Genomic DNA, 24,640 nt, shown 5'->3' on the forward strand with positions numbered 1-24,640 from the left:
GTTAGATCTAGTTGATCGTAATAAAGTACACTTTTCATAAGTACATGTTGGCAAAGTGTGGACTAGGTTAGATCTATTTGATACGAATAAAGTACACTTTTCACAAGTACATGTTGGCAAAGTATAGACCAGGTTAGATCTATTTGATCGGAATAAAGTACACTTTTCACAAGTACATGTTGGCAAAGTATGGACCAGGTTAGATCTATTTGATCGGAATAAAGTACACTTTTCACAAGTACATGTTGGCAAAGTATGGACCAGGTTAGATCTATTTGATCGGAATAAAGTACTTTTCACAAGAACATGTTGGCAAAGTATGGACCAGGTTAGATCTATTTGATCTTAATGAAGTACACTTTTCACAAGTACATGTTGGCAAAGTATGAACCAGGTTAGATCTATTTGATCTTAATGAGGTACACTTTTCCCTAGTACATGTTGGCAAAGTATGGATCAGGTTAGATCTATTTGATACGAATAAAGTACACTTTGCATATGTACATGTTGGCAATATATGGACCAGGTTAGATCTATTTGATCGGAATAAAGTACACTTTTCACAAGTACATGTTGGCAAAGTATGGACCAGGTTAGAACTATTTGATTGGAATGAAGTACACTTTACACTAGTACATGTTAAAAAAGTATGGGCCAGTTAAGATCTATTTGATCGGAATAAAGTACACTTTTCACAAGTCCATGGTGGCAAAGAATGGACCAGGTTAGATCTATTTGATCGGAATAAAGTACACTTTTCACAAGTACATGTTGGCAAAGTATGGACCAGGTTAGAACTATTTGATTGGAATGAAGTACACTTTACACTAGTACATGTTAAAAAAGTATGGGCCAGTTAAGATCTATTTGATCGGAATAAAGTACACTTTTCACAAGTCCATGTTGGCAAAGGATGGACCAGGTTAGATCTATTTGATCGGAATAAAGTACACTTTTCCCTAGTACATGTTGGCAAAGTGTGGACTAGGTTAGATCTATTTGATCTTAATGAAGTTCACTTTTCACAAGTAAGGTTAGATCTATTTGATCGGAATAAAGTACACTTTTCACAAGTACATGTTGGCAAAGTATGGACCAGGTTAGATCTATTTGATCGGAATAAAGTACACTTTTCACAAGTACATGTTGGCAAAGTATGGACCAGGTTAGATCTATTTGATCGGAATAAAGTACACTTTTCACAAGTCCATGTTGGCAAAGTATGGACCAGGTTAGATCTATTTGATCTTAATGAAGTACACTTTTCACAAGTTCATGTTGGCAAAGTATGAACCAGGTTAGATCTATTTGATCGGAATGAGGTACACTTTTCCCTAGTACATGTTGGCAAAGTATGGATCAGGTTAGATCTATTTGATACGAATAAAGTACACTTTGCATATGTACATGTTGGCAAAATATGGACCAGGTTAGATCTATTTGATCGGAATAAAGTACACTTTTCACAAGTACATGTTGGCAAAGTATGGACCAGGTTAGAACTATTTGATTGGAATGAAGTACACTTTACACTAGTACATGTTAAAAAAGTATGGGCCAGTTAAGATCTATTTGATCGGAATAAAGTACACTTTTCACAAGTCCATGTTGGCAAAGAATGGACCAGGTTAGATCTATTTGATCGGAATAAAGTACACTTTTCACAAGTCCATGTTGGCAAAGGATGGACCAGGTTAGATCTATTTGATCGGAATAAAGTACACTTTTCCCTAGTACATGTTGGCAAAGTGTGGACTAGGTTAGATCTATTTGATCTTAATGAAGTTCACTTTTCACAAGTAAGGTTAGATCTATTTGATCGGAATAAAGTACACTTTTCACATGTACATGTTGGCAAAGTATGCACTAGGTTAGAACTATTTGATTGGAATGAAGTACACTTTACACTAGTACATGTAAGAAAAGTATGGACCAGTTAAGATCTATTTGATCGTAATGAAGTACACTTTTCACAAGCCCATGTTGGCAAAGTATGGACCAGGTTAGATCTAGTTGATCGTAATAAAGTACACTTTTCATAAGTACATGTTGGCAAAGTGTGGACTAGGTTAGATCTATTTGATACGAATAAAGTACACTTTTCACAAGTTCATGTTGGCAAAGTATAGACCAGGTTAGATCTACTTGATCGGAATAAAGTACACTTTTCACAAGTACATGTTGGCAAAGTATGGACCAGGTTAGATCTATTTGATCGGAATAAAGTACACTTTTCACAAGTACATGTTGGCAAAGTATGGACCAGGTTAGATCTATTTGATCGGAATAAAGTACTTTTCACAAGAACATGTTGGCAAAGTATGGACCAGGTTAGATCTATTTGATCTTAATGAAGTACACTTTTCACAAGTACATGTTGGCAAAGTATGAACCAGGTTAGATCTATTTGATCTTAATGAGGTACACTTTTCCCTAGTACATGTTGGCAAAGTATGGATCAGGTTAGATCTATTTGATACGAATAAAGTACACTTTGCATATGTACATGTTGGCAATATATGGACCAGGTTAGATCTATTTGATCGGAATAAAGTACACTTTTCACAAGTACATGTTGGCAAAGTATGGACCAGGTTAGAACTATTTGATTGGAATGAAGTACACTTTACACTAGTACATGTTAAAAAAGTATGGGCCAGTTAAGATCTATTTGATCGGAATAAAGTACACTTTTCACAAGTCCATGGTGGCAAAGAATGGACCAGGTTAGATCTATTTGATCGGAATAAAGTACACTTTTCACAAGTACATGTTGGCAAAGTATGGACCAGGTTAGAACTATTTGATTGGAATGAAGTACACTTTACACTAGTACATGTTAAAAAAGTATGGGCCAGTTAAGATCTATTTGATCGGAATAAAGTACACTTTTCACAAGTCCATGTTGGCAAAGGATGGACCAGGTTAGATCTATTTGATCGGAATAAAGTACACTTTTCCCTAGTACATGTTGGCAAAGTGTGGACTAGGTTAGATCTATTTGATCTTAATGAAGTTCACTTTTCACAAGTAAGGTTAGATCTATTTGATCGGAATAAAGTACACTTTTCACAAGTACATGTTGGCAAAGTATGGACCAGGTTAGATCTATTTGATCGGAATAAAGTACACTTTTCACAAGTACATGTTGGCAAAGTATGGACCAGGTTAGATCTATTTGATCGGAATAAAGTACACTTTTCACAAGTACATGTTGGCAAAGTATGGACCAGGTTAGATCTATTTGATCGGAATAAAGTACACTTTTCCCTAGTACATGTTGGCAAAGTGTGGACTAGGTTAGATCTATTTGATCTTAATGAAGTTCACTTTTCACAAGTAAGGTTAGATCTATTTGATCGGAATAAAGTACACTTTTCACATGTACATGTTGGCAAAGTATGCACTAGGTTAGAACTATTTGATTGGAATGAAGTACACTTTACACTAGTACATGTTAGAAGAGTATGGACCAGTTAAGATCTATTTGATCGTAATGAAGTACACTTTTCACAAGCCCATGTTGGCAAAGTATGGACCAGGTTAGATCTATTCGATTGGAATAAAGTACACTTTTCACAAGTACATGTTGGCAAAGTATGGACCAGGTTAGAACTATTTGATTGGAATGAAGTACACTTTACACTAGTACATGTTAAAAAAGTATGGGCCAGTTAAGATCTATTTGATCGGAATAAAGTACACTTTTCACAAGTCCATGTTGGCAAAGGATGGACCAGGTTAGATCTATTTGATCGGAATGAGGTACACTTTTCCCTAGTACATGTTGGCAAAGTATGGATCAGGTTAGATCTATTTGATACGAATAAAGTACACTTTGCATATGTACATGTTGGCAAAATATGGACCAGGTTAGATCTATTTGATCGGAATAAAGTACACTTTTCACAAGTCCATGTTGGCAAAGGATGGACCAGGTTAGATCTATTTGATCGGAATAAAGTACACTTTTCACATGTACATGTTGGCAAAGTATGCACTAGGTTAGAACTATTTGATTGGAATGAAGTACACTTTACACTAGTACATGTTAGAAAAGTATGGACCAGTTAAGATCTATTTGATCGTAATGAAGTACACTTTTCACAAGCCCATGTTGGCAAAGTATGGACCAGGTTAGATCTAGTTGATCGTAATAAAGTACACTTTTCATAAGTACATGTTGGCAAAGTGTGGACTAAGTTAGATCTATTTGATACGAATAAAGTACACTTTTCGCAAGTACATGTTGGCAAAGTATAGACCAGGTTAGATCTATTTGATCGGAATAAAGTACACTTTTCACAAGTACATGTTGGCAAAGTATGGACCAGGTTAGATCTATTTGATCGGAATAAAGTACACTTTTCACAAGTACATGTTGGCAAAGTATGGACCAGGTTAGATCTATTTGATCTTAATGAAGTACACTTTTCACAAGTATATGTTGGCAAAGTATGAACCAGGTTCGATCTATTTGATCGGAATGAAGTACACTTTTCTCTAGTACATGTTGGCAAAGTATGGACCAGGTTAGATCTATTTGATACGAATAAAGTACACTTTGCACATGTACATGTTGGCAAAGTATGGACCAGGTTAGATCTATTTGATCGGAATAAAGTACACTTTTCACAAGTACATGTTGGCAAAGTATATACCAGGTTAGAACTATTTGATTGAAATGAAGTACACTTTACACTAGTACATGTTAAAAAAAGTATGGACCAGTTAAGATCTATTTGATCGGAATAAAGTACACTTTTCACAAGTCCATGTTGGCAAAGAATGGACCAGGTTAGATCTATTTGATTGGAATAAAGTACACTTTTCCCTAGTACATGTTGGCAAAGTATGGAACAGGTAAGATCTATTTGATCGGAATAAAGTACACTTTTCACATGTACATGTTGGCAAAGTTTGGACTAGGTTAGATTTATTTGATACGAATAAAGTACACTTGTTACAAGAACATGTTGGCAGAGTATGGACCAGGTTAGATCTATTTGACCTGAATAAAGTACACTTTTCACAAGTACATGTTGGCAAAGTATGCACCAGGTTAGAACTATTTGATCGGAATAAAGTACACTTTACACTAGTACATATAAGAAAAGTATGGACCAGTTAAGATCTATTTGATCGGAATAAAATACACTTTTCACAAGCCCATGTTGGCAAAGTATGGACCAGGTTAGATCTAGTTGATCGGAATAAAGTACACTTTTCATAAGTACATGTTGGCAAAGTGTGGACTAGGTTAGATCTATTTGATACGAATAAAGTACACTTTTCACAAGTAAATGTTGGCAAAGTATTTACCAGGTTAGATCTATTTGATCTTAATAAAGTACACTTTTCACAAGTACATGTTGGCAGAGTGTGGACCAGGTTAGATCTATTTGACCTAAATAAAGTACACTTTTCACATGTACATGTTGGCAAAGTATGGACTAGGTTAGATTTATTTGATACGAATAAAGTACACTTGTTACAAGTACATGTTGGCAGAGTATGGACCAGGTTAGATCTATTTGACCTGAATAAAGTACACTTTTCACAAGTACATGTTGGCAAAGTATGGACCAGGTTAGATCTAGTTGATAGGAATAAAGTACACTTTTCATAAGTACATGTTGGCAAAGTGTGGACTAGGTTAGATCTATTTGATACGATTAAAGTACACTTTTCACAAGTAAATGTTGGCAAAGTATGGACCAGGTTAGATCTATTTGATCGGAATAAAGTACACTTTTCACAAGTACATGTTGGCAAAGTATGTACCAGGTTAAAACTATTTGATTGGAATGAAGTATACTTTACACTAGTACATGTTAAAAAAGTATGGACCAGTTAAGATCTATTTGATCGGAATAAAGTACACTTTTCACAAGTCCATGTTGGCAAAGAATGGACCAGGTTAGATCTATTTGATCGGAATAAAGTACACTTTTCACAAGTACATGTTGGCAAAGTATGGACCAGGTTAGAACTATTGGATTGGAATGAAGTACACTTTACACTAGTACATGTTAAAAAAGTATGGGCCAGTTAAGATCTATTTGATCGGAATAAAGTACACTTTTCACAAGTCCATGTTGGCAAAGGATGGACCAGGTTAGATCTATTTGATCGGAATAAAGTACACTTTTCCCTAGTACATGTTGGCAAAGTGTGGACTAGGTTAGATCTATTTGATCTTAATGAAGTTCACTTTTCACAAGTAAGGTTAGATCTATTTGATCGGAATAAAGTACACTTTTCACATGTACATGTTGGCAAAGTATGCACTAGGTTAGAACTATTTGATTGGAATGAAGTACACTTCACACTAGTACATGTTAGAAAAGTATGGACCAGTTAAGATCTATTTGATTGTAATGAAGTACACTTTTCACAAGCCCATGTTGGCAAAGTATGGACCAGGTTAGATCTAGTTGATCGTAATAAAGTACACTTTTCATAAGTACATGTTGGCAAAGTGTGGACTAGGTTAGATCTATTTGATACGAATAAAGTACACTTTTCACAAGTACATGTTGGCAAAGTATAGACCAGGTTAGTTCTATTTGATCTGAATAAAGTACACTTTTCACAAGTACATGTTGGCAAAGTATGGACCAGGTTAGATCTATTTGATCGGAATAAAGTACACTTTTCACAAGTACATGTTGGCAAAGTATGGACCAGGTTAGATCTATTTGATCTTAATGAAGTACACTTTTCACAAGTATATGTTGGCAAAGTATGAACCAGGTTAGATTTATTTGATCGGAATGAAGTACACTTTTCTCTAGTACATGTTGGCAAAGTATGGACCAGGTTAGATCTATTTGATACGAATAAAGTACACTTTTCACAAGGACATGTTGGCAAAGTATATACCAGGTTAGAACTGTTTGATTGGAATGAAGTACACTTTACACTAGTACATGTTAAAAAGTATGGACCAGTTAAGATCTATTTGATCGGAATAAAGTACACTTTTCACAAGTCCATGTTGGCAAAGAATGGACCAGGTTAGATCTATTTGATTGGAATAAAGTACACTTTTCCCTAGTACATGTTGGCAAAGTATGGAACAGGTAAGATCTATTTGATCGGAATAAAGTACACTTTTCACATGTACATGTTGGCAAAGTATGGACTAGGTTAGATTTATTTGATACGAATAAAGTACACTTGTTACAAGTACATGTTGGCAGAGTATGGACCAGGTTAGATCTATTTGACCTGAATAGAGTACACTTTTCACAAGTACATGTTGGCAGAGTGTGGACCAGGTTAGATCTATTTGACCTAAATAAAGTACACTTTTCACATGTACATGTTGGCAAAGTATGGACTAGGTTAGATTTATTTGATACGAATAAAGTACACCTTGTTACAAGTACATGTTGGCAGAGTATGGACCAGGTTAGATCTATTTGACCTGAATAAAGTACACTTTTCACAAGTACATGTTGGCAAAGTATGGACCAGGTTAGATCTAGTTGATCGGAATAAAGTAGACTTTTCATAAGAACATGTTGGCAAAGTGTGGACTAGGTTAGATCTATTTGATACGATTAAAGTACACTTTTCACAAGTAAATGTTGGCAAAGTATGGACCAGGTTAGATCTATTTGATCGGAATAAAGTACACTTTTCACAAGTACATGTTGGCAAAGTATGTACCAGGTTAAAACTATTTGATTGGAATGAAGTATACTTTACACTAGTACATGTTAAAAAAGTATGGACCAGTTAAGATCTATTTGATCGGAATAAAGTACACTTTTCACAAGTCCATGTTGGCAAAGAATGGACCAGGTTAGATCTATTTGATTGGAATAAAGTACACTTTTCCCTAGTACATGTTGGCAAAGTATGGAACAGGTTAGATCTATTTGATCGGAATAAAGTACACTTTTCACATGTACATGTTGGCAAAGTATGGACCAGGTTAGATCTATTTGATCGGATTAAGGTACACTTTTCACAAGTACATGTTGGCAAAGTATGTACCAGGTTAGAACTATTTGATTGGTTTGAAGTACACTTTACACTAGTACATGTTAAAAAAGTATGGACCAGTTAAGATCTATTTGATCGGAATAAAGTACACTTTTCACAAGTCCATGTTGGCAAAGAATGGACCAGGTTAGAACTATTTGATTGGAGTGAAGTACACTTTACACTAGTACATGTTAAAAAAGTATGGACCAGTTTAGATCTTTTTGATCGGAATAGAGTACACTTTAAATTAACCGTGAAAAACACTGTAAAAACCACCAGCATTTTTATGGACATTTTCAAGGCCAATCTACGGGGCATTGTTCCAGTAGTGTATGATACAAAATTTACAGAAATGCTTAAGTAGGTACTAAAGCAGACAAGTGTGTCACGGTTGCAAAAGAAAATGCAGAACTTAGATGCAAATTGAAAACCGACAATACACAAATACCATGGAACAGCAAAGTATTAAATCTGAGCTGGATGCGAAATGTACTACTCAATCAAAAAGACATGATCCAAAAATTGGACAACTGACAACTGACATTGGAAGAATTTTATGGGGAAAAGTTGAACTTTTAATTTGGCTTATTGTAGAACCCAAAGTAGATATAAATTTAAAAAATAACATTTATTTAATATCCAAAGCTAAGAATGCTTAATTCACAAAACTTATTTATAAGGATTATGAAATATGATGATAATAGTTTTATTAAAAACTTATGCAAATATTTGACTTCAAATGTAGAAGTGAGAAATAACAAAAGTCAAAAGTAATACGGTTTTTTTTTATGATAACATAGTCATTTGGTGAAGAGTTGTCTTTCTTTTGCGGAACGGACGATGTCTTACAAACTGTTCTTTTGTTTTTAAATGAATCATATTATAATGTTAAATTTCATATTATTTCTATATGTTTTTTGTCTATGATTTATTTGTTTGTAATTGATATGCCTATATGGGCTCTTTGATTAGGAAATAAACATATTTGATTTGATTTGTATCCGATTTGACAGAAGAAATGTTGCATATCGAATTTGTGATGTATTTATCTTAGCTTAAGATGTGATATTAAATTTAGCTATGATTAATCTAAAGTGATTTATTAAATACACTTACCAATGAATTTAATCAATTCTTTACAACTATCACTTGAAGTCTATATATTTCTAATCAAAATACTACCATCAAGTCTATGAATCTGCGCCATTTTCTATATCGATTATGACTATTTGTTCATAAACAGGCTCTACCAAATCAAAATCAAGTCCCAAAATGAAGACCTTCATAATTTTTGCATGGTTTATGTATTTTATCAATTTTCTCCATAGATGCTTCTTTAATACTATTCAGCTAAATATATATACATATAATTCGCATATTGCCACCTCTTTGTTGTTATTCGCAGAGTACAATTATAATAAAAATGCATGACGGAAAAAGGGTTGTATCAAAAGGGGCGGGATTGAAAATATTTGCTTGGTGTGAACATGGCTAAACGTTAATATTGACTCGGTCTTCAAATTGAGCAGATAACCCACAGCCCTTGCGGCCTTGCCTGAGAATATTTATTCGGTCTAGTTGATTTTAGTAAATGTTGTATAACACATTTATTGACAAAAATTTGTAGGATCATGAATTTGGTCTTGCGTATGCCCGATCTTAATTTTAAGATTCGATCACTTTGTGACTATTAGTTGTATTTGAAAATCTTATTCATGAATCATGGCATTATCCTCCAATGGTCCATTATCTTGAACATATTCATAATATGTTGTCTCTAACACAACATTCGTAGGAAGCATTTCAATGTCAATACTATGTATGATTTATTTAATAATGTTCCATTAACAAACATTGTTTCATTCTTAAAATAAGTTGAAATGTATCCACCCCTGGATTGGCCGAAGATATATTTCTTTGCAATTATTTAATTAGAGAATTGTTTTTTTTCTCTCATTGTTGGTACTGCCAAAATATTAAAAACAAAATTCTAAAGTGATCTATTATTAATTGCTTTTTTCAGGAGATAATTGATACTATTAGTTATTGTCCGACATGCTGACGACGGACAGACAACGGTATACCATAATACATCCCGTAAACGAGCGTATTAAAACTGCTCACAATGAAGCTATTAAACCAAGAGTTCCAAGTAGTGAAGTTGAAATCATACCTTCGTAAATTTTACGGACGCCATCACGAGTTGGTTGACCGATACGGAATATCCGTTGAAGAGATGATTGCATCGAATATGTTCCTAATGTCGTAACTAAAATCCCGTCCCTTTTCCCGAATCAGACTTATGATCAGGTTTGTACTAACATTAGAAACACGACGGGTGCCACATGTGTAGCAGGATCTGCTTACTATTATGGGGAACCTGGGGTCACTCCAAGTTTTTGGTGGGGTTCGAGTATCTCAGTCTTTGGTTTTCTACGTTGAGTTTTTTGTAGTTTTGTTCGTCTGTCGGTCTTTTTCTTTATTAGTCATGACGTTATGAATTTTACTCGGAGTTTGGTACTTTTTTTTATTCTACTTTTGAAAAGGTTTTAACTCATCATATATTTATGTATTCGACTTTTCTGTTAAAAGATGCGATGTCAGAACTTACAAGGAACATTTCATACAATCTGACCCAAAAGACGACAAGAATCTTGCTATTACCCCTGACTAGAACAATGGCAAATCAGTATGGTTCGTTAGACAAATTTTGTTTGTAAATATGCAATATTGCTTTAAACTTGAGTTTTAGTATATTGAAGGACCTTTTGTATGATTTTAAAAATATACTTTAAATTGTAATAATATTGAATTGGTTCTCTCTCGTCGCGATATAGCCATTTTGCTCTGATGCGGCGTAAAGCATTCAATCAGTCATAAGACAAAAAAAAAGTGGAATTAACCGAACTCAATTTATGACTAATGTCTGATACGTGTTAATTTGCCGGACATGAAGCTCAGAAATCTAACCAATTGGTGGAATTACAATAATCTGTGCCCTTCTGCACGACTATGTTGCATCAGCTACAAATACAAACAACAGGACATTAAGATGTTCATTACATCAATCATTCTGGTTCTGCGTCGGTTGATCATCAGAAACACGTCTAAAACATTGAATGAGAAAGATGAACCGTCTCTATTACATGCATCACAGGAGGCAGAAAAAAACCCACTTCAAAACAGAAATTTTTAAAAAATATGAACTCACTCAATAATCATTTAGTGGGTTGATATATATCTCATGTTCTCAGGGAGTGATAAACCACTCGTTTAGAACATTAAAAAATGCATCAACGGAAATCACTGGTTATTAGGTACACATATATGCTTCAGAATGACAATTAGTTGAGCAAAAATCAAAACTTAAACGTGTCCGGTTTATCGAATCTGACAGAGAATAAAGAGTTACAAATGAACGGAGTAATTTGTAGAAGTTAAAGTTTTGTGTCGTACTAGATACTTATCAATGTTGTTGAAATAAATTCATATGTGGATCCCTTTTTGTGCATATGCTTATAAAAGTATATGATATGATAGGTTTTATTCAAATAAGTCCACCCCAAGGGTGACTGGGGAATAGAAATATGGTCACTTGGTCTTCTACCGACCGGCTGTAAAACGCTTGCCAAAGTGGGGCGTCCGTTTGGCTGTGCGGGATGTATCAAGTTCGCAGTCACGTACGGTCAGAATGGGGACGTTAAATCCGATGCATCGTGTAAAGAGAGTGCCACGCTCTTTGCACGTTAAGAACCCTTGCAACAACTCTTGGAGGGGTCCGTAGTTGGCCTGTTGCAAGACATAATTTCTGTCCCTATCCAATATACCCTCATTTTCCAGTGGCAGTCCAAATTTCCACGACCATCATCCCGGATTGCCTCTATTATTAAAAGACCTACCTATTGTATATTTTGTGAACTTGTTCTCGTCCTGAACATGCATGAAATATTTGCCACTGGACGTTCAGTAACCAACAATCAATCAATCAAATTACACCTCATATAAACCCTTGGGCTGATTTGAGGTGTAACACACCTTACCTGGGCCAGTAGGAGCTTTTGCCACTACCTTGCGTCCAACGTCTGTTAACTTAAACAATGATCATTTTCTCTGAAACTATTGGGCCAACTTTAACTAACCTGGGCACGATCATTATTGTGGTATCCAGTTAAAAAAGTGTCCGCTGATCCCTTATACCAAACAACTCGGAACAAATGGCTTAAATTAAAATGGAGGGGTAAAACTGTTTGTATATTATCTTGAAAAGCATTATCAAGAGAGAAAATCCAACAAAGCATAATGTTCAGATTATATACTTTCATCAAAACTCTCAGATGGCTTAAAAACTACAATTGATAAGATAGAAACTAACACAAGTTCTAGGAATAAGTCAACATAGTCGAAATAGTCCCGACGGTTCCTTAATTAAGTTATTACCTCCTATAAATTCAGAAACTGTTGCGAGGTTTTCATTAATACGACTGGGTGAGAATCGCAAAAATATGAACTCGAATTTTGATTTTCCTGAAATCGCAATAATTGATTTTGCATTTTCTTCAAAAATTGCAATACAAATTGCTCGCAATAATTTCTGAATTTACAGTTTATGGACGATTTTTACCAATTTATTGGGGTATGGCTTATTTCTTAAAAACTATAGTAGATAAATAAAAACATAAATGAGGAAAATGATCAAGAAGATAATGTCTTCAAAAAAGTCAACATTGTCGAAATCGTAAGTTGACTCCATATTGAAGATCTTGCTCTATAATGACAATGTGTACCATTTTTTGCGTGATTGCCTATTGTATAGAAAATTATCAAAGAAAAAATCTTTAAATAAAACAAAAATGACCAGCTAGAGTAGATCTGCAAATAATATTTGCATGACCAAAACCATCAGTCAACTTATTAAAAGAGTGATTGCTCTTAAACAATGATTTTTACCATATTTTTGCCAATTATCTTCAAAATCATATAAAATAAATAACGACTTATAAAGCAAACACGACTCTTTATTAAGATATTATCCTTTAATAATTATTTAAACCCAAAATGGCCATTGTTGAAGATATGCAGGAGAGCGACATAGGCTCTTTAGAGCTTCCCGTTATTTTTTTTTTTTATATAAATTCCAGAATAGTAATCTCATTTGTAAATTCACCAAATATGTCCTAGATTTTTTTGAGACAAATTGATAAAGAATAACTTTTTTTAGGCAAGCGATGCATTGATAACAGAAGGTGCTTACCATTCAACGCACCGGGTATTGCTCGCTTGGAGTTTAGCTTTTAATCTGGACTGTTTTATACTAAATGGATTTACGAAATTTAAACATCATGTAATTACCAGTGGCTTTGGAAACCCTTTTTTGTTTACTCACCCTTTACAACTCAGTAGTCAATACATCGGTACCGACATGAATAATGCCATTTGTTTGCACTTTTATTTGTTTCATTTCTAGATTTCAGCAAAAAAAAAAGTTATTGCTATAGATGCGCACCGTACATAAAATAAAATAGAAATTGGTATCCTTATTTATTGACGATAAAGCAAGGTTAAAATTAACATGACAGTCAAGACATAATATACAATTCCACAATATAGATTTTATTTTAAACAATTGTACTTAACAATATTGATACATGAAACATAAGAGATAGTTTTTAAAAGTTGATGATACATAAACAAAAATATAAAATCCCTCTTATATATATGAGTAACTAAAGTTAGAAAAACTATGTCCTTGCTTTTGCCCACAGTTGCATGAGAACAAATCCACGTTAGTTGTTGTATTTCAGCTGTCTACGTTGGTATCTACTCCTTTTTCTTCCTTTTGCTTTCTTCCTTCCTATACGTTAAAAAAGATGAAAAAGTGAATAATATAATTTACAATCATTTTACGTTATTTTCATTTTTCATTTCATTTTTTTTTTACTTTGATACATTTGTAAAGTAGCGATTTAGTTCTACAATATGATGTCGTAATAGATTATAATCTTCATTTGTTCTCGTCCTAAACATGCCTGAAATATTTGCCACTGCACGTTAAGCCAACAACAGTCATCATGTTCATGTTTCATATCGATTTTTTTTTACGAAATGTATTATAGTAGGAAAAAATTATAGTTATTTAAATATAACAAGAATTATGTAAAATAAAACAAATTTATAATATTACTCAGTCATTCGTGGTTTTGTGTAAAAGGATTACGTCTAGCTTATTTGTTATTTTTGCAAACAAGATAAGCTCATACCAAAGCTCATTGTTGCCATTATCATGGAATTCTATGCGACTGTCATACAAGTGAGAGGTTTAAGTAACTATAAAACAAGGTTTAATACATCATTTTCTACATGTGGAAATGTCTGTTCCAACCAGGAATATGACAGTTTTTTCCCATTCGTTTGATGTGATCGAGCTTTTTATTTTGACATTTCATGAAAGAAATGAGTTTGGTATTTTATTCTATTTTACTTTTTCTCTTATATTCATATAGGTTCGTTTTCAAGGAAATACTAACAATGATTGCAATATGCTTACCTGATTTGTTATCCGATTCTTTGCATTGTTCTGTAAATATAATAGGCATTGAATTAAGTAATAAGCTAAACAATAATTCATTTGATAGTTAAAAAAAAAACTTTTACGTTTTTATTACTCTAGTTATCAGAATATAATACTCATATCCTTCAAAAATAACTAGTTTCTCTTTTGTTTTCTTTGTCAAAATAATTATTTTAAGGGTAAGTTGTTTCGGTTAGGTTTTTTGTCGTACATTTGCTATAGATGTAACATGTCTATGACAGATTAAAAATTAAGGATGTTCGCTCCCCTTTTGTTTTTGAATTTTTGCCAGTTATTCGAAATCCTCTGGTTTTATCCATGTTGTGCCATTAGAAATTTTGCTCACTAACCCCTACTTTTCATTTTATAATTTGATAACATATAGTTTAAAATGTCATCTATGAACATCTTATAAAACCCTTGTTATTTTTTCATCGAATTTGAAAGTAAAAAGTGACAATGTTAAATCGATGAAAAGTCTAGAATGGCTTATATCTCGGAAACAAGCACACGGACCCTTCATTTTTTTCTGCTTTTTTAGTTGTCTTTTTATATGCTATCAATTAATAACAGTGTTTTAAAAATCTTGTTATTTTGAAACATAGTAGCGAACAAGTTGTTGTCGTGTATGTATTCCTTTTTGATTTTAAATTTTAGTTTATTAAAAGTTCAGATAAGTATAAACCATATAATATGAACTCTTATTGGGTTTGCAGTAATATACTTTTTTGGATATATATAAGTCGATATAAAACAACTAAATGTCCAAATAATAAAGTGACCAACATTTTAGGATTAACATATACTAGTAACAATACTAACCTATTTCACACGTATCTCCCGTATAACCATCAAGACATGAACAGGTAAACCCATTAACCATGTCTGTGCAAGTTCCTCCGTTCTTGCAAGGTGAATTCGCACATTCATTAATGTCTGAAATTGTTTTGAGAAACTGATTAATATCCTGGACATTTTATGGCAATGTTTTTTGAAGACATCGTGTAGCCTGTTTCAATACTTTGTGTCACGTTTACTTATACTTCACACAACACATTACTAACCATTTTCATAAACATTTTGTCACCTGTGGAACATTTAACATAAGCCTAAAGGTAACACATTTAGAACAAAAATAGAATATGCTGAAATATAAAACGATTTTAGTTTTTAATGTTTTTTATCACTTAGTCTTAGTGTCTGATTTTGAAAGTTGCATGTTCCTCCGTTTTTGCAAGGATAATTCTCACATTCACCAATGTCTGAAATTTATTTGAGAACCTGATTATTATTATTGAATTGTTTGGGATTATTTGTTCTTTAGTTTGTTAAAAGCATTGTTTTACCTGTTTCAGAACTTTGTGTCACGTTTACTTACACTTTACCCAAAACTGTATTTACCTGATTCATAGTCATTGTGTCACCCGTGGAACACTTAACATAAACTAACACATAGCACATCTAAAAGACATTGCAATATATTCTAAAATATAAATATATTGTTTCAGTTTAAAAGATTTTTAATATTAAACTTTATCACTTAGTCTAAGTGTTGAATTTTATTTGTAAATAAGTAATTTTGCAATACACCTATGTTTAATATATTAGAGGACTTTTTGTTTGATTTTAAAAACTACCCTTGTTAAAATATTTGGACTAGCTCTTGCCGTGATATAGCCTTTTTGTTCTGAGGTGGCGTAAAACAAGCATCTATCAATCCATATTTCGTATGCATTGTATCATCCATTTAACACAACACTGATTGACACCTAATCAAATTACTGTACTAACCTGTTCCACACAGATTTCCTGTATATCCAACCTGACAAGAACATTGAAACCCACCCAAGGTGTTTGAGCATATTCCTTCGTTCATGCAAGGCATATTTGTTGTGCATTCATCTATATCTGAAATTGGCATTTATAACGGTAACAGATTAATATAGAAATTTATTTGGACTGATATTTTTTGTCAATCAAGATTGCATGTTCAGAAAAGAATAATTCTTGAAATGATGTTTTATTCGCATTTAGTTAGTTGTTTGTTTTAACTGCATTGTACTTTGATATTCTTCTTTGTTCGTAGGATACCGATCCAATCTTCGTGGATCTTGTTAGTAAAAGTCTACCAAAAATTCAAAAGTTCGACAAAGTATAAATTTTCGATGAAATTGAAAAATATCTTCAACCCACGAAAATAAATGAATTTCACAATAAACTAAAAGTGAATGAGAAAAAACATAACCACATTCTGACTGTCATCGACATAACATAAATATAAACCACCCTTACCCATCTCACGTTCGGTTGCGCGATGGCTGTTTTTAACTAAGAGTCAACTTTTACAACTATAGGTCGATGTTTAATGGAGTCCCTTTTGTATTGTTATGCTCTCAAACTGTTGATATAATTTGACTATGAAAGCATTTGGCCTCTCGCCGCGATATAGCCTGTGTGATCTGAGGCGGCGTAAAACAAGCATCAATCAATCCATATTTCGAATGCATTGTATCATCTTTTGAACACAACACTGATTGACACCTAATCAAATTACTGTACTAACCAGTGCCACACAGATTTCCTGTATATCCAACCTGACAAGAACATTGGAACCCACCAAATGTGTTTGAGCATATTCCTTCGTTCATGCAAGGCATATTTGTTGTACATTCATTTATATCTGAAATTGTCATTTATAACGGTAACAGATTAGTATAGAAATTTATTGGGACCGATATTTTTTTTCAATCAAGATTGCATATTCAGAAAAGAATAATTCTTGAAATGATGTTTTTTTTCTCATTTAGTTATTTGTTTGTTTTAACTGCCTCGTACTTCGGTATTCTTCTTTATTCGAAGAATATCAATCCAATCTTCGTGGATCTTGTTAATAAAAGTTAACCACGAATTCAAAAGTTTGACAGAGTACAAATTTTCTACGAAATTGCAGATTATCATCAGCCCACGATAATAAATGAATTTCACAATAAACTAAAAGTCAGAAAAAAGTATTACCATATTCTGACTACCGTTGACATTTCATAAATATAAACCACCCTTAACCATCTCGCGTTCGGTTGCACGATGGCTGTTTTTAACTTTAAGAGTAAACGTTGACAACTATTGGTCGATGTTGAATGGAGTCCCTTTTGCATTGTTATGCTTTCAAACTGTTGATATAATTCGACTATGAAAGCATAGACCATTTTCATAATACCGACTTTTGACTCCGGAATTTATATTTGTCGACGGGTTACCTATTCTGTGTTAAGACATCCTGGTACTCGATCAAGTACGAGCAACGTAAAGAAGTAAAATCAAACTTACAATCGTTACAATTTTGGGGGGAAATTAACTGATTTATGTTTTATATACACGACAAAATCATCCGAAAACAGTAAATAGTAAACTTTCCCCCCAAATTTTACCGATTATATATTTAATTTTACTTCTTTTGGTCGCTCTTACTACTTGACTAAGTACTAGGATGTCCAACCGCAGAGTAGGTAACCTGTCGAAAAATTATATAATCCGGAGTCGGTAATATGAAAAAATTCTATACGTACCGGTTTTGTATACATAACTTGCTGGACGCTCAACATAAACTAGCATACGATACATTTCTGAACTTACCTATGTCACACAACTTTCCCGTATAACCATCATAACATGCACAAGTAAACCCATTAACCATGTCTGTGCATGTTCCTCCGTTCTGGCAAGGGGAATTCATACATTCACTAATTTCTGAAGTTGCTTGAGCTTGAAAGAGGCTTACGGATAAAATTACTATTAATATATATAACATGATTTCAGGCGTCTTTTGTTCTTCCCGTGCTGTAGAAATATATAATAAAACTGTATTATATGAAATGTTCGAACTATATGAATTTGTATGAGATATAGAAGCAGATATTATGTGTCATTTTCAATTAATATCAACCATATAACCATTCAATGTTAATTATAAGTCATAACATGAACGAGATATCAGAAATTTAACATTTAATTCAAACCAATATTACACACACTCACATATATATAGTATTTGCATATGGTAGTTGCGTTGAAAAAAATAACAATACATAGAAAAGTCCTGTAATAGGGGCCGATTATGAACGTTTGCAATTGATTAACTGATTCGATTGCCTCAACAACCCGATTTGCGGTAATAATGAATTTTCGGAACATCCGTTAAAATTGATTGTAAGTTAACAATATAATGATCTTGTAAATTATAAAACAATCAAATAAGAATATGACAACACTATTTGATAGACTGTGTAATTCTAAACTAGAGGCTCTAAAGAGCCTGTGTCGCTCACCTTGGTCTATGTGAATATTAAATATAGGACGCAGATGGATTCATGACAAAATTGTGTTTTGGTGATGTTGATGTGTTTGTAAATCTTACTTTACTGAACATTCTTGCTGCTTATAATTATCTCTATCTATAATGAACTTGGCCCAGTAGTTTCAGAGGAGAAGATTTTTGTAAAAGATAACTAAGATTTACGAAAAATGGTTCAAAATTGACTATAAAGGGCAATAACTCCTAAAGGGGTCAACTGACCATTTCAGTCATGTTGACTTATTTGTAAATCTTACTTTGCTGAACATTATTGTTGTTTACAGTTTATCTTTATCTATAATAGTATTCAAGATAAATAACCAAAAACAGCAAAATTTCCTTAAAATTACCAATTCAGGAGCAGCAACCCAACAACAGGTTGTCCGATTCATCTGTAAATTTCAGGGCAGATAGATGTTGACCTGATAATCAATTTTACTACATGTCAAATTTGCTCTAAATGCTTTGGTTTTTGAGTTATAAGCCAAAAACTGAATTTTACCCCTATGTTCTATTTTTAGCTGTGGCGGCCATCTTGGTTGGTTGGCCGGGTCACGCCACACATTTTTTACACTAGAAACCCCAATTGTGATTGTGGCCAAGTTTGGTTTAATTTGGCCCAGTAGTTTCAGAGGAGAAGATTTTTGTAAAAGATTACTAAGATTTACGAAAAATTGTTAAAAATTGACTATAAAGGGCAATAACTCCTAAAGGGGTCAACTGACCATTTCGGTCATGTTGACTTATTTGTAAATCTTACTTGGCTGAACATTATTGCTGTTTACAGTTTATCTCTATCTATAATAATATTCAAGATAATAACCAAAAACAGCAAAATTTCCTTAAAATTACCAATTCAGGGGCAGCAACCCAACAACGGGTAGTCCGATTCATCTGAAAATTGCAGGGCAGATAGTTCTTGACCTGATAAACAATTTTACTCCATGTCAGATTTGCTCTGAATGCTTTGATTTTTGAATTATAAGCCAAAAACTGCATTTTACCCCTATGTTCTATTTTTAGCCATGGCGGCCATCTTGGTTGGATGGCCGGGTCACGCCACACATTTTTTAAACTAGATACCCCAATGATGATTGTGTCCAAATTTGGTTTAATTTGGCCCAGTAGTTTCAGAGGAGAAGATTTTTGTAAAAGTTAACGACGACGGACGACGACGACGGACGCCGGACGCCGGACGCAAAGTGATGGGAAAAGCTCACTTGGCCCTTCGGGCCAGGTGAGCTAAAAAACAACATTACAACTGGATTCCATGCATAGCTTGGTAAATACTATTGATTGAATGATTATTGTTTGTCTTTCGTCCAGTTGAAAAAGTTACACTTCCCCTCGAAAATTAGGATATATTGAACAGGTACAGACATTTTGTCTTGCAACTGACCACTTGTGAACGCCTCAAAGAGTTGTTGCAATGATTCTTAAATCCAAAGAGCTTTACACGAGGCATCGGATTAAACGCCATGATTCTGACCGGACGCCCAAATTTGGCAGTTGTTTTACTGCGGTCGATAGAAGACTAAGATTGTATATGATTACCTTGCAGACTTGATACACAATTGACTCATAATCAAACTTAAATTTTATAACAAATCGGTCTAAATTCAATATAAAAATATCACGGTCAGCACCCAAATCCTACTTTTCAGATTTCTAGCACCCAAATCCCACTTTTAATATGTCTAGTGCTTTACGACATATAGTCTTCAGATTTTTAATATAATATTAAATTGCTTTATTTTTCAGTATTATGAATAAATCTTCTTATCTTGTACATTTTCTTTATCTTGACAAACGAATTAAACTGTATACAATATCAACAGTGATTTTAAAAAGAATCTGTGCTTCAGACATTGTCGTTGATTCATGTCTGTTATTTTGTTTTTCGTAAATTGTTTTGTTATAAATTAGGCCATTAGTTTTTTTCAATTAAATTGTTTTATATTGTTTATGTCGGGCCTTTCATAGCCGACTATACGGTATGGGTTTTTCTCATTATTGAAGGCCGTACGATCGCCTATAATTGCTTACATCCACATCATTTGAACTCTGGGTGATAATTTTCTCATTAGCAATCATACCACATTTTATATAAATGATTTTTTCAGTAATTTCAGTATTTAAAACATGTGTCGCGTATTTCCCTTTTGTAACTACGAGGTTACCTACCAATTCTTCTGATCAACATGCAGCTGAATAAGTAAGTCCATATACGAATAAAATAAAACAAACCTCTGTCAATTAAGGATGTTCGCTGATCTAGTTGTTGATTTTTTGTTAGCTATTCAAAATCCTCTAGTTTATTAATAATTTTGCCCGCTAACCCCTTCTTTTCATATTATAATGCAGTTTAAAAATCCATTTTTGAAAATCTTAAAATTCCTTGTAAATTTTTCAGTTTTGGAAATAAAAAGGAACCAATGATAGATGTTTGAAAAATCAATAGGGAATCATTTCTCGCCGAATTTTCAATGGCCTTTATCTCATTAAGAAGCACACGGACCTTTCATGATTTCTGCTTTTTAGTTTCGTTATTTATATATTATCAATTTATAACAATCTTTAAACAAGAATGTGTCCATAGTACACAGATGCCCCACTCCCATTATCATTTTCTATGTTCAGTGGACCGTGAAATTGGGAATAAAAATATAATTAGAAAGATCATAACCTAAGGAACATGTGTACAAAGTTTCAAGTTGATTGGACTTCAACTAAATCAAAAACTACCTTGACCAAAAACTTTAACCTGAAACTTGCACTATCATTTTCTATGTTCAGTGGACCGTGAAATTGGGGTCAAAAGTATAATTTGGCAATTAAATTAGAAAGATCATATCATAGGGAACATGTGTACTATGTTTGAAGTTGATTGGACTTCAACTAAATCAAAAACTACCTTGACCAAAAACTTTAACCTGAAACTTGCACTATCATTATCTATGTTCAGTTGACCGTGAAATTGGGGTCAAAAGTCTAATTTGGCAATTAAATTAGAAAGATCATATCATAGTGAACATGTGTACTAAGTTTGAAGTTGATTGGACTTCTTCAACTTCATCATAAACTACCTTGACCAAAACCTTTAACCTGAACGAACGAACGGACGGACAGACGGAAGGAAGGAAGGACGGACGGACGGACGCACAGACCAGAAAACATAATGCCCCTCTACTATCGTAGGTGGGGCATAACAAAAAACGTATCACTTCGGAACAGAGCAGCGAACATTCTTTATAGGAATGTCAGGATTTACTACGCAATTTCCACTTTACATAAGTACATGTATCTGACCTATCGCCCATGGATAGCAAGATATATGCATTGAACTGACAAACCGATAGTATTTGGGGGAAAACTAAAGTCCGGATTTAAGTGTTCTGCCGTTTTCCGGGGAATGAAATTAAATGCTTAATGTATGAGCTAAAAGGTAAGCACAGATATTGCAAGCCAACAATTTTTGTGAAAATGTCAAACTAAATATACAAATTTAAAATTCAATTTAAGCTTAAAGTCTTAAGACAAACGAATGTTGCTCTTTATTATAAAGTCAGTATTTAAAATGAGATGTTATTAAAAAATATTGTACGGGAAAGAATTTAAAGTCGAGTGCAAAACACAATAACAAAATATTTAAATTGATATATAACGCCGCTGTCTAAATCAGTGATGGTAGGTGTTCTGGTTGATTTGTGTTTGCTTTACGCAGCATGAGCTCAAAAAGGCTATATCGCGGCGAGAGCGTATTCAAATATTTTTACAATTTAAAGTATATTTTTTAAAATCAGACAAAAGGTCACAAATAAAATTAAATACTGATATAACGTGATAAAATTAAAATCATTTTACAACATTTTTATATTTTGTAAAATATCCCAACTTCTTTTAAGAATGAAACAATATTTGTAATATTTGTAATTGGAACACTATTAAATAAACTCATCATAGATACCATGATTGAAATTTTCTCTTTACGCCAGATGCGCGTTTCGTCTACAAAAGACTCATCAGTGACGCTCGAATCAAAAAATGTCAAAAGTGCCAAACAAAGTACGAAGTCGAAGAGCACTGATGACCAAAAATTCCCAAAAGCTTAGCCAAATACAGCCAAGGCAATATAGTCCCGATGCAGAAAAGCCCCAGCATTTCAAAACATTTAAAAGCATTTAAATAAATCAAACATATTATTGACATTGAAATGCTTCCTACGAACAGTCAATACAATTAATAAAGGTAGGTGTTCTGAATATAGATAGCTTAGCATTATGAAATACAGTTTTTTACTTACCTTTCAACGGTTCTCGAAGTAGCTGCTAAAAAAACCTCCCAATATCCAAATACAGATAGAAAAATGATAAGGTAGTGGCTTTATATATATATATATATATATATTCTCAATGTTACAACTGTTGTATCTATTATTATAAATATCAATATCTCTTTGTGTATGATGAAGTATGACCTTTTAAATAAATGTTTTTTTTTCATATTTTTTGTTGTTGTTGAAGAAGGGCACTTCGTACAAACTAACAAAACAACTAAAACAATGTAAAAATATAAAAAAAATAAGCAACATATGGCAGATCTTGCCACAGCTTGGTGAATATGTATTTTTTTTAATATTATCAGTATACAATAGATCATTGATCGTTCACAATTGTTGTCGACAAAGATTGATTCTCTTTGTTACCGAAGGAAGAAACAAGGAAAACTTCCTGAATTATACTTAACAAGGAAGTTGCCAAGATGACCATGTGTACTGAATTATACTAAAAGATAGAAGTTCTCAAACTGACCTGCTGTACTGAATTATACTAAAAAAAGAAGTTGTGAAGATGACCATGTGTAATGAATTATACTAAAGAAGGAAGTTCTCAAGATAACCATGTGTACTGAATTATACTAAAAAAGAAAGTTGTCAAGATGACTATGTGTACTGAATTCTACCAAAGAAGGAAGTTTTCAAAATTACCTTCTGTTCTGAATTATACTAAACAAGAAAGTTGTCAAGATGATCATGTGTACTGAATTATACTACAAAGGGAAGTTCTCGGGATGACCATGTGTGCTGAATTATACTAAAAAAGGAAGTTCTCAAGATGACCATGTGTACTGAATTATACCAAAAGAAAGAAGTTCTCAAACTGACCTGCTGTACTGAATTATACTAAAAAAAGGAAGTTGTCAAGATGAGCATGTGCACTGAATTATACTAAAGAATGAACTTTACAAAATGACTTGCTGTACTGAATTATACTTAAGAAGGGAGTTCTCAAGATGACCATGTGTACTGAATTGTACTAAAAAAAACAAGGTGTCTAGACGACCATGTGTACTGAATAATACTTAAAAAGGAGGTTTTTAAAATGACCTGCTGTACTGAATTATACTAAACAAGGAAGTTGTAAAAATGACCATGTGTACTGAATTATACTAAACAAGGAAGTTGTCAAGATGACCATGTGTACTGAATTATACTAAAAAAGGAATGTCAAGATGACCATGTGTACCAAATTATACCAAAAAAGGAAGTTGTCAAAATGACCATGTGTCCTGAATTATACCAAAGAAGGAAGTTCTCAAAATGACCTGCTGTAATTAATTATACTAGACAAGGAAGTTGTCAAGATGACCATGTGTACTGAATTATACTAAAAAAGGAAGTTGTCAAGATGACCATGTGTACTGAATTATACCAAAAGAATGAA

The 24,640-nt window shown here is 33.3% G+C and overlaps 1 protein-coding gene across 1 annotated transcript; it reads right to left on the reverse strand.

Moving 5' to 3' along the window:
* Window positions 1-13,713: 13,713 nt before the first annotated feature.
* LOC143051917 (uncharacterized) lies at window positions 13,714-16,469 on the reverse strand. The gene is made up of 4 exons (XM_076224908.1): window positions 16,358-16,469; window positions 15,389-15,502; window positions 14,543-14,572; window positions 13,714-13,849 (listed from the first exon to the last, which is right to left on the reverse strand). The coding sequence occupies exons 1-4, from the start codon at window positions 16,449-16,451 to the stop codon at window positions 13,782-13,784; spliced, it is 306 nt and encodes a 101-aa protein (XP_076081023.1). The 5' UTR covers window positions 16,452-16,469; the 3' UTR covers window positions 13,714-13,781.
* Window positions 16,470-24,640: the final 8,171 nt, after the last annotated feature.

This window comes from Mytilus galloprovincialis, chromosome 11, assembly GCF_965363235.1.
Source record: "Mytilus galloprovincialis chromosome 11, xbMytGall1.hap1.1, whole genome shotgun sequence".
NCBI classification, from domain to species: Eukaryota; Metazoa; Mollusca; class Bivalvia; order Mytilida; family Mytilidae; genus Mytilus; species Mytilus galloprovincialis.

Coding starts and splice junctions, on each gene's coding strand:
- LOC143051917 (XM_076224908.1), bottom strand. CDS start 16,451: ATGCCTTGCATGAACGAAGGAATATGCTCAAACACCTTGGGTGGGTTT. Junction 15,503..16,357: donor AGGAAATCTGTGTGGAACAG/GTTAGTACAGTA, acceptor AAACAATTTCAG/ACATTAATGAATGTGCGAAT. Junction 13,850..14,542: donor AGAATCGGATAACAAATCAG/GTAAGCATATTG, acceptor TTTAACGTATAG/GAAGGAAGAAAGCAAAAGGA.